We start from the raw sequence: 17,092 nt of genomic DNA, 5'->3' as shown, positions 1-17,092 counted from the left end.
CATGGTTGGAGGACTTACTATTATTAAGATGATAATAGTACCAAAACAATCTACAGATTCAATGTAATCTCTATCAAAATTCCAACAGTCATTTTTGCAGAAATTGAAAAGCCAATATTCAGATTCATAAGGAATGGTCAGTGGTCTCCAAATAGCCAAAGCAATTTTGAAAAGAATAACAAACCTGGAACACTTCTCAATTTCAAAACTTACTACAAAGCTACATTAAGCAACACAGTGTATACTGGCATATGGACACACACATAGATGAATGGAATAGAACTGAATGTCCAGAAACCCACCCATACATCTATAGCCAATTGATTTTCAGTAAGAGTGCCAATATTATTCAATAGGGGAAAATCTGTCTCTTCAACAAATGGTGCTGGGACAAACAGATATCCACTAACAAAATAATTTGGACCTCTATCTCACTCCATACACAAAAATTAACTCAACATGAATCAACAACCTAAGTAAGAGTTAAAACCATAAACTCTTTTTAAAAAAATCTTAAGGAAAAAACCAGGGTAAATCTTCATGACTCTGGATTTGGCAACTGATTCTTGGATATGAAACCCAAAGCATAAGCAACAAAAGAAAACAGATAAATCGGACTTCACCAAAATTAAAAACTTTTGTGCAAAGGACATAACCACCAATTTAAAAGACGGACAAAGCCTGGATAGACATTCCTTCAAAAATGCAAATGGTCTGCAAGCACCTGAAAATGTGTTCAACATTATTATTCATTCCTATTCATCATTATTCATTCATTCATCATTAGACACCACTTCAAAGACACTAGGATGGGTGTAATTTTTTAATGAATACATATTAGAGAGAATATAAGGAAATTAGAACCTCTATATTGCTGATGGAAACAGAAAACATTTCAGCTGCTACAGAAATGTCTGGTGGTTCCTCAAAAAGCTAAGCATAGAATTATCATATGATCCAGTAATTCCATTCCTAGGTATATAACCAAGAGAACTGAAAACAGGTACTCAAAACGAATATAGGCACACAAATGTTCACAGCAACACTATTCACAATAGCCAAAGGTAGAAACAACCCAAATGCCCAACAGCAGATTAATGTATAAACAAATCACATATATACAAACAATGGCATATTATTCAGCCATAAAAAAGAAATGAAGTGCTAATACCTGTTACCTGTTACACTGTGGATCAACCTCAAAAACATTATGCTAAGTGAAAGAACCTAGACAAAAAAGGTCTTAGATTGCATGATACTATTTATGTGAAATATGGAAAGCATGTAAATCTATAGAAACAGCAGATTGATGGTTGTCAGAGGCTAGGGGGAAGCAGGGAGGAGGGAGTGGAGAGTAACCACTTAATGGGTATAGAGTTTCCTTTTGGAGTAATGAAAATGCTTTTGAACTAGAGGTGGTGGTTACACAACCATGTGAATGTTGTAAATGCTACTAAGTGCTCACTTTAAAATGATTAATTCTATGTTAAATGAACTTTACCTGAATAAAAAAATAAATGCTTATGAAAGAGCTTAGAATTAAGGGCAAAAAATTTTGAAGAGCAAGGTAGAAGAGCCCACACTATCTAATGTCAAGATGTATCTAAAGGCTATACTTAACAAAACGGCATGTTATTCCAACAGAAATATACAAAAGAACCAAGTGAAATCATAAACAAACCTATGAATATATGAAAAATTTATATTGCAGAAATGACATTACAAATCCATGAGAAAAAAACAGACTCTTCAGTAAGTCACACAGGGACAACTAGATACCCATATGGAAAAATATAAACTCAGTCCTCACCTCATCATACACAAAAATCAACAACTAGATTAAATCCCTAGGTGTGAAAAACAAAACTTTACAACTACCAGAACTGAAAATACAGGAAACTGTTACTTCAGAGTAGAGACCATAAATGAAAATATTAACAATTTTAAATATATTAAAATTTCAAACTTGTGTAAAACTAAAAACATCATAATCAAAATATAAAAATAAGGTATTCACAGGAGGAAACGTGTAATGCATATTAAGACAGAATTCATCCAGAATGTACAAATAACTTCTACAAATAAATAAGAAAAAGGTAACAACCCAAAAGAAAACTGGCAAAAAACCGAACGAGTAACTCAAAGATTAAGAAATTCAAACAGCCAATAAATACGTTGAAAGTACGTATTTCACCTCATTAGTAATCAGGGAAGTACAAACAAATTGACATCAGGCTGGAAAAGTTTTAAAGTCTAACAATATCATGGTTTGTTAAGATGCAGGTGGAAGTATAAACTGGTATAATAACCACTTCAGGGGCTGTAAACAAAAAAATTTAGAGCCAAGGATACACATACCCTACAACCCAGTAACTATAGTTCTAAGCTTTTACCTTGAAGAAAAACACATGTGCTCAAGAACATATGTACAGAATGTTTTTGCAACAACAACAACAAAAAAAACTAAAAACTAAAAATCTATCAACAGGGAAATACACAAATAACTTGAGGTTTAATCACTGAATAGGCAGATAATATAATTATATAATTGAACCAGAGCCCAAACATCAAATTGTAAAGATAACATGAAGGGGAAAACAACTTGCAGAATAAGCAATGTTTAAAAACATGAAAAACTGTATATAATTTATATCAACAAATACATGTTATGGAAATATAAAACCATGTACTGACAATGACAATGTCCAACTCAGTATAGGAATTTACCTCAAGAAAGGTAATCCAGCTAAAATAAGAAAATGTTAAGATTTGACAAAGCTAACTAGTAGTTACACGTCACATTCAGTAATATTATTCATTAAGACTTTTCACGTATGCTTATAACTTTATTTATTTATTTATTTATTTATTTATTTATTTATTTATTTATTTTTTGAGACGGAGTCTCACTCTGTCGCCCAGGCTGGAGTGCAGTGGCGTGATATCGGCTCACTGCAAGCTCTGCCTCCCGGGTTCACACCATTCTCCTACCTCAGCCTCCCAAGTAGCTGGGACTACAGGTGCCCACCACCACACCCGGCTAATTTTTTTTTGTATTTTTAGTAGAGAAGCGGTTTCACTGTGTTAGCCAGGATGGTCTCGATCTCCTGACCTTATGATCTGCCCGCCTTGGCCTCCCAAAGTGCTGGGATTACAGGCGTGAGCCAATAACTTTTAAAATAAGAATGATACATTAAACTTAACCTACCAGATATGAAGGCATACTATTATAAAACTATGAAATTAAAATAGTGTGGTGCTTTTGGGAGTAACCAGAAAGATTCACAGCACCAGAAACAAAACGAACAAAAACAAAAACAAAAAAATCCTTTGTATATATTGGGATGGGATATATCATTTATTTAACTAATACCTTGCTGACCGACATCTAGGTCACTTACAATATGTCATGTTATAGCTTCAGGGGACATTCTTGAACACTTCTTTGTGCACTGATGTGAAAATTTCCCAAGGATAAATCCCTAGAAGAATTGCTGAATCAAAGAATATGCACTATAAATTAGTTGATATAAATAAATTGCTCTTTATGAAAATGCTATTAATTTACACTTACACCAACAGCACTGAAGAAGAGCCAGAGGCTCAATGTTCACCTTACCCAGAGTGTTACCAATCTTTTTACGTAGAGGGAAAAAAAAGTCTAGGTCATGAAAACATACTTATTAATGACATCACAAATTAATAGAAAATAATTCTCATTTATTATATTTAACAGATACACACACCAAACACATACAAACTTTGTATCAAATGCCACCTGACTGCCAACTAATTGGAAAAAAGTCATGTATGCATGTATAACATTATAAACATACAGCTATAACCATATATAGCCATATGTAAATATGTTTATGTATATATGGCTAAATATAAACACATTTGTTCCCTGATATCCATGAGGAATTGGTTCCAGGACCTCCCTTGGAAACCAAAATCCACAAATGCTTAAGTCTCTTATATAAAATAGTGTAGTATTTGCATATAACCCATGTACATCCTCTCCTGTACTTAAAATTAACTCTAGATTACTTATAATACCTAATATGTAAATGCAATGTAAATAGTGGTTATACTGTATTGTTTAGGAAATAATGACAAGAAAAAATAGTCTGTACATGTTCAGTACAGACACAATCATCTTTTTAAATTTTTTCTGAATATTTTCAACCTGCAGTTGGTTGAATCCACACATGTGGAACCTATGGATACAGAGGGCCAACTGTACATACAAATGTACCAGATCTCAACTTCACGCAATGTTAGGAATTCTTTTCAGATGCCAGGGCCTGATTCCTTACCAAAAAGCTTCAAAATATTTGTCTCTTATTTCCAGATGTCAGGTTCTAACTGAGGTCTGAGGAGAGTTGGTGGGTGAGTGGCAGGTAGCTGGAAAAACACTGGAGGAAACATAGACAGTTTCAACATGGCTTTACTCTCTGGGCGTGAGCAAGCCTTGGTGCGAGCCTTTTGTACCACGTTAGCAGGGTAATTAGACCTTTCAAAGACCATAGTGGCTCCAAGCCAAGCACACACTCACACGGGTGATCACCTAATGCGCCTCACATGACACAGTTACATAATAAGCGGAGTTGTATGCCTGCACTCCAAACTCACTGAGTCATGCTGGACCGGATGTCCGCCTCGACCTATTCTTGACCACAGCATCCATCTTCTTTATACCAGATAACCCAGACCGTATATTAGAAATACATAAATTAGGGCCGGGCGCAGTGGGCTTATGCCTGTAATCCCAGCACTTCGGGAGGCCGAGGCGGGCGGATCACGAGGTCAGGAGATCGAGACCATCCTGGCTAACACGGTGAAACCCTTTCTCTACTAAAAATACAAAAAATTAGCCGGGCGTGGTGGCGGGCGCCTGTAGTGCCAGCTACTCGGGCGGCTGAGGCAGGAGAATGGCGTGAACCCAGGAGGCGGAGCTTGCAGTGAGCCGAGATGGCGCCACTACACTCCAGCCTGGGCGACAGAGTGAGAATCTGTCTCAAAAACAAAAACAAACAAACAAACAAAAACATAAATTAATGATCTTAAATACATCTTAAAAAAGAAAACAAAAATGGGGAAGGACAGAACAATAACTTATCTGAACTCTTAAAAAATGCCAATGACCTAAATGCCTGTACCAGAACCTCCCATAGGTGGAAAGTTATCTCTAAGACCCCTGGAATCTGGCTCCAAACATAATAATATGCTTTAAGAAAAATATTAAGATATGAGTCTAAGATCTGAATTTTTCAATAGTCAAAATTAATCTTCTGTAACATTCACTAATAATCTCCAATACTTAGCAAAATGCTTGGTACCTAATAAACACTCAAAACACTTGCTGAATAAATGATTGTAACTAATATTTTTTAATGGTAATATCAACATCACTAAGGGGAGGCCAAGAGATCTACATAACAGGTTGATTATATAAATATTTTTTTAAAAAGTCAAAAGGAAAAACAACACCTATGTTCTTTGTAATCTCCAGATTACTTAATTTCCTCTTTTTTTAAAAAAACTATTTGTATAACTTGTCCCAAAAGTTGTTCTTAAGATATGGAGAACAGGAGAGAACACTTTCAGTGGTATCTCTCAATATTAAGGTTAGGAAATTATAGTCCTTCCCATGAGAGGTGTTTCTTAAAAAATTAAAATTAATTTTTTTAAAAAAGGAAATTATAGCCTTAAATCAAAGAAAATTGTGCCACAGGAGCAGTAAGAGCCTTCAAAGGGTCTGAGGCCTCGGTCAAGGACTGTTTTCCACAGAATCTATCCTAAAGTCTTAGGTAACAGGTGAAGACGTGTAATTGATAACTGGGCTCAAGAAATGACACCTGAAAACAATTTTGTAAATATACCCACTACCTTCAGGCTGGCATATAAAATGCTCAATGAACTATACTTTAAAACTAACGAGAAACAAGAATGTCTAAAGGTCATTTTGTTCATCTTCACATTTTAAATCGGTATAGATTTTATTATGTAAATAATATTATGTAAATAAATTTTAGTCATTTCCAAAGTGATTTTAAACTAGTTTTTATATACGAAAAAAGACACTAATTCCTTTAGTAGAATACATTTTATCTTTGTAATATTTGAGACTTATGAACTAAATTACTGCACACTCTTCAGTTCCCTACTTCATAAAATTACTTGCATTTCACATGCATGAGCTAGAAAAAAATCTTTAAAGATTCAATCCATTCCTTCATTTCATAAAAAAGAACATCAAGGCACAGAGAAGTTTAATAGCTTATCTAAATATACTTCAACAACCAAGGACAATGGTGAAACTAAAGCCCCTGTCTCTTAACACTGAGTCCAATGTTCTTTCTAATATATAATAATGCCTTCCTTCTGGACTACATTAAATTCAAAAACAGATCATTGGAAAGAATGCCCTTTGAAGGAGATTTTTTTAAATGACAAATCCTAATACCCAATCTGAAAATAAAACTCCAGTGCAGACTTCATTACAACCATGTTCTAACAGGAATAAAGTTCTAGCAAAAATTCAATAGCAGTGAAAATAAACTTTTCTGACAGAATTTGCACAACTAGGGAAAATAAAAGTAGCAATATGATTTTCCTATCCAAGAAATATGTGGAGTCAGCCCAAACCAGAAGTTAATTTTTTTTAAAGAGGCAGAGCCTCTGTCTCTCAGGCTGGAATGCAGGGACACAATCATAGCTAACTACACCCTCGAGCTCCTGGGCTCAAGTGATCCTCCCACCTCAGCCTCCAACCACAGGCAGGCACCAACCACCATGCCCTGCTGTGTGCATGTGCGTGCATGGGTGAGTGTGTGCAGTGACAGGGTCTCACTATGTTGCCCAGGCTAGTCTCAAACTCCTGGCCTCAATCAATCCTCCCACCTCCACCTCCCATATAAGTTAAATATTCTATAATTTTCAAACAATAGTAAACAAAACATTTGCCCAGTTAAAAATAAATTAAATTGGCTGCTGTGCCTATGGAGTAGCCAATCCTTTGTTTCTTTCCTCCTCTAATAAACTTGCTTTCACTTAAAAAAAAAAAAAAATTAACGTTTACCATGTACTACTGATTTCTAGAAGATACTTAGCTTCTGCATTACCAACTTTCCAATCTTAGGCATGAGCTCCATTTGAAAGTATCCATATCTATAAAAATAAGATTCGGTTGGGTGCAGTGGCTAACAACTGTAATCCTAACACTTTGGGAGGCCAAGATAAAAGGATTACTTGAACACAGGAGTTTGAGACCAGCCTGGGCAACAAGTAAGACCCTATCTCTACAAAAATTAAAACTTAACCTAGCGTGGTTGTTCACACCTGTAGTCCCAACTCATGCCCATAGTTTCAGCTACTCAGAAGGCTAAGACAGGAGGATCACTTCAGCATAGGAGTTTGAGACTATAGTGAACTGTAATTGTGCCACTGCACTCCAGCCTGGACCACAGAATGAGACCCTGTCTCAAAAAAATATATATATATTAATACCTAACTTACAAATCTGACATAAAGATTAAAGAAAATATATGAAAACACGCGTCACATATTCTCTATTATTTTCTTCCTTTTTTCCTAAATAAGAAAAAAATCAATGTGGAGGCATGCAAAATATTTTAGATACATTTAAAGAAGTATGTTCTAAATAGGGCAAATATAAATTATTCCTAATCTTATATTTTTTATAAAGGGACTTTATTAAAGACCGTATTCTCACTTTAAGACATCATTCCCCCTGCTTTTGCATCTTATCTCTCAATACTTCCTTGTATTTTGTTTATATCTTCTCTTGTAGAATTTGTTACCTTGCCATGGACAACATTCATTCAACAGGCATATAATTTTATTAAGGACCAAATGTACTTCAAACATTGGAGATACAAACATAAATACAGTAATTTGTTCTCAAGGAGTGCATCTTCTATTGAAAGAGACACACATGTAAGCAAATGATTAAAAAACACTTTAAATATGCAATCATGAACAATACATGAGAAAGATTAAAAAAAGAAAAACTATCTAATGACAGGGGAGGTAAGGGAGTAAGTCCATACGTGATGTTATGGTTTAAATGTGTCTTCCTCAAAGTTCATGTGTTGGACACTTAATCCCCATGCAACAATGGCAACGGTGTTGAGGGGTAAGACCTTTAAGAGGTGATTAGGTCCTGGGGGCAGAGCCCTCACGAATTAATGCCATTGTCATAGGAGTGGGTTCCTGATATAAGGATGATTTCTGCCCACTTTACTCTTGCTCTCTCTCACTCACTCTCTTGCCATTCCACCTTTCTCCATGGGATGACACAGCAAGAAGGTCTTCATCAGATACCAATGCCATGCTCTTGGACTTCTCAATCTCCTGAATCATGAGCCAAATAAATTTCTATTGTTTATATATTAACCAGGCTGTGGTATTCTAACAACAAAAAGTTGACTAAGACATGTGGATGTGGGCTACCCTCAGCCGTTAACAAGTAAAATATTAACAAGAACCTGAAGACCAGGAAATGCTATTAGAAATAACATTAAGTGAAAAAACTCAAAGTAATTGAAGCAAAGATTTACAATAAACAGTGATGATAGAAAACAAAATCTTAAACTACATATCATAGAGACTAAATAATCTATATAAATCCATTATAATATTGGAAGAATATTCTGATTATGAATTTGATATTTTACCAAGAAAGCCCAAAAGAAATATTAACAAGAGAAAATAAATATTTCATAGCCCTGAAAATCTTCTTATAAAACCCAAGAAAAACTGTGTAAAAGTTATAGCTTTTAGAGCAAATAAACTAGTACTTGAACAATTTTGAATTCCCTGGAACATTTAACTATATCTAATAAATACTTTTCACTTATTATGGACGTTGTACATTATGTCACCTCCTGAAATGTTCAACCCTCACTGACCTACATGAAAATCAAGACTCACACTTTGGCATTCTACATTTTAACCATGCCATAATAATACTCCTCATTTCTGAGAAGAATGAAACATACTGAGATATTCAGTGATTTTATAATGCTGAACTAATAAAAGCAAAGTCACTGTTACTTTGTCAGAAATCAAAATTAGACTTTAAACAAGTGTATACATCTGATAAGCCGCCCCAGAACATACAGCCTCTTCTAAATTACTATATTTGTGAAAGGCACAGAAAATGATGATAACTCAGACTATCAAAAACATAAGAGCCATCATGAAGCTACTGTCAGAATCTGAAAGAACTTACTAAAAAAAAAAACTAGATTTGCCAGAATGACGCCTTACTTCATGAAACAAAAAATGTCTAAACTATTACCTTATTCCAATTGTACCCTATCTCAAGGACCCAATGCTCTGTCTCAATGACGAAATGGGACAGAGACCTCCATGCAGTTCAATCTCCCTTTCCACATAGTCCCTTCCTAATTCTTACCTTTTTATCTAGCTACATTTTGTCACAGAGCAACTCTTGGAGGATTTGTGCGAGTGAAGTTTGATGAACAACTGCATTCTGTGTGGTAAGAGGCAAGACAAGAAGAATCTTAGTGACTGTCCACACTTCCAAATGTACCCTGAGTTTGGGAATTACATAAAAATCTATTCTAGCACCAAAAACAGTTGAGACTACTGAAGAGGCTACCATCATAACAGAGGAAACTAGACTGAGAGCTGTATAGATCAATTTGTTCTCTCCAACTACAAAGATGAAAAGGGTATTCATTCAGTATACAAGTGGACCAAAAAAAAAAAAAAAAAAACAAATGCAGCAAAGGCATCTACACCAGTCTGTTGTTGACAAATGTCAAATATAAACAAACCTCACAATAATTCATGTCTGAGTAAAGGGAAGTGGGAAAAAATAACCATGAGCAATTTATAAGGGAAATGGAACATCCAGCAGACTTTAATATTAGTGCATAAAACAATGTGACGTCACCCAAACAGGAGCAGAAAGCCCTAAATAAAAAACAGGATAGAAAAAAAAAGGTCCAGAAGAGGGATGAGACGAAGAAAGATGACAAGAAAATTAAAATTGCAATACTGAGATTTGAAATCTCTACTCTTGTAATAAAACTGAATCAAGCAAAAAAAAACACAAATCATGACATGAAGAACTTGAGAAACTCACTAAAGCACACTACAGCCTGGACTAGCCACATTTTAGGTGCAATAGTCATATATAACTAGTGGCTATGGTACTGGACAGCGCACAGGTTTGAGTGACTACGTCTAGCACAATGTCACACAGCTAGTTAGTAGAACTAAGATGCAGCCTTATTTATAACTCAATGCCTTTGAGGAAACTATCAAAGGTAAACATATACCTGACCCTCAAGTATTCAATTCAGACTAACAAAATTCTGACTGGAGGGTGAAGCTTATTAGCTATTCAAATAAACAGCTCATAAGCTGGGGTTTTTTTTTTAACTCACAAAGCCCATCTATAAAATGCCATTATATAAAACAAATGTCAGTTTTAAAAAAAAACTAAGTTTTTAATTATTGAGACCTATTATGTACACAAAGTATACTTATGTATATTACTTTATGTATATTAGCTTATAACAATATGTATATTATAACCACTTCTGGTTTTGGGTACTGCAAAATCATAGATACTATAAATAACCATAATCAATATCAAACTACACATTTGATATATCTTTATCATCTATAAAGTGTATCTACAGTGTTTGAAAATTCTGAATTATTTATGAACTACTTAATAGAAGGGAACATATTGGTTTCCTCATGAAAATATACTAAATTCATGTAATACCACTATTATCTATAAATTAGAGCATTAATTAAATATAGTATATATTTCTTATTAATCCATGGCCATGTCACCCAGAAACCTAGAAGTTATCTTGGACTCACTTTTCTTTCTATTTTGGCCCCATATTTAACCAACCACCATTTTCTGTGAAACTTAATAGTTTAACACCTCTTGAATCAACCACTTTTCTCCACTAATTTATCTCATTCTCCACTATCACCACTGTGGTCTAAGCCAGTATATCCTCTGTGACCCAGACCCTCTTAACTTGTTATCTTCCTGCTTCTTACCATCCAGTAAGTAATCACTGCAACCAAAGTGATTAAATTTTTTTAATTTAAAATGATCATGTCATTCTCTTGCTTTTATTATAATCCTTCAATAACTTCTCTTAGTATTTATGATAAAGACCAAAATACTTAACTACAAACTCTCTAGAATCCTGACTAGAATTTGCAAACTCAACAACAACCAGGTTAAATATTGATTGATTTGTATTTACTTATTTCGCACTCTGAGTGGCACATGCCCCCCCAACCCGCTAGAGGGAGCAGCTGCTACTGGGTTGTGGCTTGAATATTACCGTCTGAAAATACATTGGATGTTGCCATAACCTCTAATTTTTCAAGAGAAATCAGAAATCCAGACTTTTACATGAAATCTCCTGATCTGTGAATGCTGACAACTAATTCAAACTTTTGTAACAATAAGGAGGCCAAAAAACTTGTAAGCAGGCCAAACCTGACCTCTCATCTAGTCTCATCACCTAGACCCACACACTCTACAACAGCCATACTTAACATTTCTCAGATCCTTAGTGATGCCGAGCTTTTTTCCCTTAGAGTTCCCACACATGTTGTGTCTTCTGCCTTGACCCTCAACCTCCCCTCAACCTCCAATTCCACTTCACTAAGCAATCTCCTACTCATTCTACGTTTCTGAGGCACACTTCCTCAATGAAGTCTTCTTTATTCCCACTGCCCCTCTACCCCCAACTCTATAGATTAGGTCACTCATTGCTCTGATAGCACTGAGTACAACTTCATAACATTCATCACACCTCAAAAACAAAATTATTTATTTAATGCCCATCATCTCTCCCTAGATGGAAAGTTTCATAAAAGCAAGGCCTGCCACAGTAGGCATACATTTGTTGCCAACCAGTTTGGTTATAAAAAGTTCCTTTAGACAATAAGATCCTAGCATACTTTTAAATATTAATCAAACTGTACCCAACTTTTCAGAAAATGCACAGTATTTAAAGGAAAATAGATTCCGAATAAAAATATTCCATTACAATTATAATCACTGATGATAATAATAGCTAACATTTATTGATCATTTACTAAATGCCAGGAACTATGTTGAGTGCTTTGCATGTACTATCTCTTTCAGTAAAACAATCTGTAGATACATGCCACTGTGATACAAAGGAAACAACATAGAGTTTTAAAATTTCTCAGTGTCATAAATCTAATCAGTGGCAAGCTACGGTATGAATCTATACAGTCTGACTCCAGAACTTAAACACCAAATTATTATACTAATCTATTAATAAAGAAATACTAACTAAACAGGTATCTCTTAAGTACTGCAAATAAATGGTGGCCATGACTTATTTTCCATTACTTATCAGTTAAAGTAACATTCCTCAGCCCTCTATCCTGTACCCTTACACACACATACACTAAATGAAGATAAACTGTCAATTTGTTTTTTCTAAATTAGGTAAGTTCTGACCCATACCCAAAATACGTATGATCTTAGTACCAACTGTAAAAATGCCATTTTTCTGAATTATTTTTAAATAAGTTAATGTTTATACATTTGATGTTTTCTGTTTCCACATTTTAAACATACACTTAATTTAAAAAGTATTTCCTTGGTCAAAGTAAAAGAAAGTTTGTTACTACAGACTCTTTTCTGATATACTAAACAACAGCAAATAATATGCTAAAGCAAATGTCAACTGATATAACCAAAGAAATATAAAGAGATAATACAAGGATCCTCTGCTACCTGAACTCTCACTATTTGAATTCTCGTTTTCCTAAACTCAGGAACCGAACAGATTCCAAAAACTGCATTGGAATCTATCCAGACTCACATGTATCACTTGCTATCCAGGCTCTTAACTAGCCAAAACTCAGGGCATGGCTCACAAACCACCCCTTGCTATCAGAACAATAACCAATCTCTCATTCCAAACTTAGGAACCCAATAGTTTTAGATAGCTAAATACATATGCATATATATGCAAGGGCTTTATAAATTTAAGAATTCTTGTTTAAACTATACAGACTGTTAAAAGTGTGAATAAAAGGCACATATCTGTATTTTCATTCAAATTTCATATTTTAACTCCACTTACTGAGAATTTTTGTGTAAATGTTTTTAAACTAAAATGTGGTCATATTATTTTAAACTTTTAGACCATGCAAAATGTGTTTTTTAAACTGCTTAGTACATGACAGATACTATTAATAATAGAGCTAAGTAATGTTAATGTGTGGCTACTGTGAAACAGCTCTAAAAACAGCCTTAACACATTTTTTCAACATATTTCTTAGGTTATACAAATACCATGGGAAATAAGATTTTCAAGGAAAACTACTTTCACTGTTAATTTTTCAGTAACATATTTCACAGATCATATTAGTGTTTTCTTAAAGTCACAACAAGCAAAGTGCAAAATTAAAGAAATCCAGGAGTACGGTAGTTGAAAATGGCAAAAATTCCAAATTAACTTAGTTACAAAAGAATGGCATGAAACAATATTAGAAGTAACTACTCCATAAAATTCATCCAAAAGTCAAAGAACCATCACACAAGTAATGAATTAACTAGGTTGAGAAAAAAAGAAAAACCAGTTCTCATAAAGCAGTGCATTTTCCCAAATATTTAATGTAGGCTTACACGTGAACCTAAGCTTTTCCGTTGCTTGACAAAAAGTTAAAACTATCATCAGATGGGAAATGAATTCAAGCATATGATTTTTTTTCCCACATACTCAAGAATTATTTTAAGAAACAAGGAAAAGATGGCAGGTTTAAGAAAAGTCAACTACTTTCCTAAACTCTTCTTTTGAGTACAAACATAAAAATTATAAAAATTGTAACTAGAGCTCCCATTTTATCCTAGTTTGGCTATGCTCTCCCCAGAGCTCACTTTAGATTTAGTGATCTGAAAGGATGTGAACCCCTTAATCAACCAAATTCTAATAGTTGCTTGCCACAGTCCATCTATTACATTAAAAGAGAGAGCAAAATTAAGTTTCGCAAAAATAAATCTTGTCTACAAGCCTCACAAAGTGCAATAACTTAGGATTCAATACCTTTTAACTTAACTGATTTCATATAGAGCACCAACACACATCTCCAAAAAAAGAACAAAAATCAGGATATTTTCACGTTAAGAAATGACAGGTATATTCTGCCCACGTTTGTCATCCTAAAAAGCTAAGATTCACTACTAAGCTTCAACTACAAGCCAGAAAATGAGAGCCCTCTGGGAGAGCAAACCCAAAAGAGCTGTCAAGGTTCGATGCTTTGATTTCACATGGTGGCACAATGACTGACTGCAACACGTTATTAATAAATGCAGGCACAGCTTATGTCACCATTTCTTTAGGTTAAGTTTTCATACCTCCCTTCCCAGATGTCCATATTAGACACAACTCTGAACGCAAATGTTTTTCTTATATAAAACCGAACAGAAGAACGACTTAGGTAGGACTCTATGAGTCCCTCCAATCTATGGTTTTATTCAGCCAGTCTTGAAGTAACAATACAATACTTACGACTCGAAAAATTACATTTTACTGCAAGAAAAAAAAAAAGACAGATTCGATCCAATCACCGTACCTTGCTCTGCCAAATGTTAGTACCAGAACTTCTGAAATAAACAAACCTGTGTCTATGTTCATCGGGTCCATGGATCAGGAAGACTCCAGGGTTTTTAGCCCCTTTACCGGCATCTACATGTGGAATTAACACATCTTCTAAACCCAAATCAAAGCGTTTGTGTTTTGAAGAGTCTGGAAGGAAAAAGAATGCCCCAAAACACAGGGTGATGAAGGCACTAAGAATAAGGAGAAGTATAAACTTCTCAGAAAGTCTCAAGGTAGCCCTGTGATGTGGGAAGGAGGGCGGCCCCAGGTTCAGAGGTGGTATCCTACGTCCAGAGAGGGGCAGCAGGGCTGGGGTAGTCATCGTTTACGCTCTTAGAGAGAATACTTTAGAAAGTTCTCATCTTATGTCCAATGTACAATACATTGAACTGTCTTCAAAATCTTGGCCGAAATGGGAAAACTCAATTTCGCTCCTCTTAAAGGATTGTTGTGCTTTTTAAGAGGGCACGTCATTCACGCCCGTCCATTCCCACTCAGAAACGTGTGTGACCTCCCCCAGACGATCACAAGTTTAGGTCCTGCGATATCCTCTTTAACATCTGTACTTCACTGGGTTATTACAAGCCTCTTCTTCATTCCTAGTGGTAGATCAGGCAAGCCACACTGCAGAAAAGCTGCAAGGTGGGTTCTTCCATTCCTGCACCTCGGGGAGATGCTCAAACGTAGTCTTCCGCCCCGAAAGGGAGCCTGGCGACATCCGAGGAGTTGTAGAAGGTTCACTTGATCTCCTTCGACGCTTCTATTCCAGAATCTCTTAACCTTGGCGATGGAAAAAATAAGGGTCTCCCACGGACGTCTGCAAACAGGGAGGAAGCTCTCCCACCTCGCTGGGAAGCCGAAGCAGCGGCGCTGGGCGAAGTAGCAGGAAGGAGTTCTCGGCCGCCCGCGCTTCCCGGCGCTGCCTGGCAGGAGCCCGGCGCCCGGCTGAGTTCCGCGGATGCCCACTCGACGGCTGGCGCGAAGGGCAATCGCGTCCGAAATACCTGAGCCCGGCCAGCCGCCGCGGCCGCCGCCGCTGTTGCTACCGCACGGGTCTGTCAGGGAGCGGAACTTCCTCCTCCGGCGGCCACTGAGAAGCCCCGGCGTGTACTGGGGGAGGGGAGGCGCGGCGGCCGCCCCCGCCGAGCTCCTCCTCCTCCTCCTCCTCCTCTTCCTCTCCGCGGCCGATTCAGTGAACCCCGGCGCCTGCTCCCCGAGCTAGGCCGCCCGCTGCAGTGGCCGAGCCCCCGCGCCTAAGAAGCCGAGCCGCGGCCCACGCTCCGAGAGCCCGGGGCAGGCGCCACCTCATTCCTTGCTCAGCCCTGGAGCGGCGGGAGGCCCTGGGCGCGCGGGATCAGCCGCGCCTCGGGCGGGCAGAGGTAGGCCGCGTCCCCTTCCTGCCCAGCCGCGGGGGCCTCCTCTGCGCCGCCTCCGGTGGCTCGCAGCTGCTCGCTCTGGCGGCGGCTGCCGGAGAGGCAGCGCGCCCACGCCGCGCGGGGCTGCGACCCGGTCCCCGTACCCTGCCTCCCCAGACCTGGTGAGCGCAGCAGCTGCTGGGCCGACACCCGTTGGGCTCACGCCGGAGAGGAACCGGAGGGCGGGGGCGATGGGACCCGGGCCGGCCTACCGGCCCCGACTCGCGAGTGGGCGTCCCCGGGCCGCGGAGTGTGAGGTGCGCGCGCACGCTCCCGGCTCCGCTGCCGCCGCCCCTCCCCCACCCCCCTGGCCTCCCGGGCTCCGGCCTCGCGCCGCTGCCGGCTCCAGCAGCCCGAAAGCATACTGCTGCCGCCGCCGTCTGAGCGCGAAAGAAGAGAAGATCGCCGATCTGCGCTGCCCCGAGAACTTCACCGGTGCCCAGGGCCCTGCCACCGCCAGTTCGTGGGGTTGACCCAGCGTTTGGGCGAGAGGGAGCGAGGGGTTGGTTCGCGAAGGTTTCGCTGAAATGTAGGGTCACCGGAGTTATCGGCTTCTGATGGCTTAGGTTAACGTTTAGTGTGATTCTGTGGAAGTCTTGTCTTCCGCGATAGACCGTCAGGCCCGAGGATTCAGCAACAGGGTCCCAAACTTCCATGCAGCAGCCCATGCTCACGTTGTTGGGCCCCCGAGGCTCGATTAATAGAGGGAGCACCAACATGTGCCATGTTACGTTTTTAAAATAAAGTGGTGACCCTGCTCCTTCAGCTGGGCTTCCTTTCAGAGGAATCTAGGTACCCCCGATATGACAAGCGCCTCTTCATGGTTCAGTTTCTGGGGCACGTTCTATCAGATTCACACACCTCACCACCCCCCTTCCCATAAAAAAGAAAATAGGGATGAATAAGGAGGTGCTGAAACCCAAAAAGGCGACAATATTGTTTACGTTCAGGCTTAAAAACAATCTGAATCAATTCTATTCTCCATAGTATTGAGGA

The 17,092-nt window shown here is 38.1% G+C and overlaps 1 protein-coding gene across 1 annotated transcript in view; it reads right to left on the bottom strand.

Moving 5' to 3' along the window:
* Nucleotides 1-15,852, bottom strand: part of MAN1A2 (mannosidase alpha class 1A member 2) — a 181,873-nt gene extending 166,021 nt beyond the window's left edge. The window contains exon 1 of the mRNA XM_063624683.1: nt 14,702-15,852. Within this exon, the coding sequence (XP_063480753.1) occupies nt 14,702-15,003 (302 nt within the window). The 5' untranslated portion in view covers nt 15,004-15,852. The remainder of the gene's footprint in view (nt 1-14,701) is intronic.
* Between the last annotated feature and the right edge of the window lie 1,240 nt (nt 15,853-17,092).

This window comes from Symphalangus syndactylus, chromosome 12, assembly GCF_028878055.3.
Source record: "Symphalangus syndactylus isolate Jambi chromosome 12, NHGRI_mSymSyn1-v2.1_pri, whole genome shotgun sequence".
NCBI classification, from domain to species: Eukaryota; Metazoa; Chordata; class Mammalia; order Primates; family Hylobatidae; genus Symphalangus; species Symphalangus syndactylus.
The sequence above is the reverse complement of the archived record's forward strand: the minus strand, read 5'-3'. Positions and strand labels throughout refer to the sequence as shown.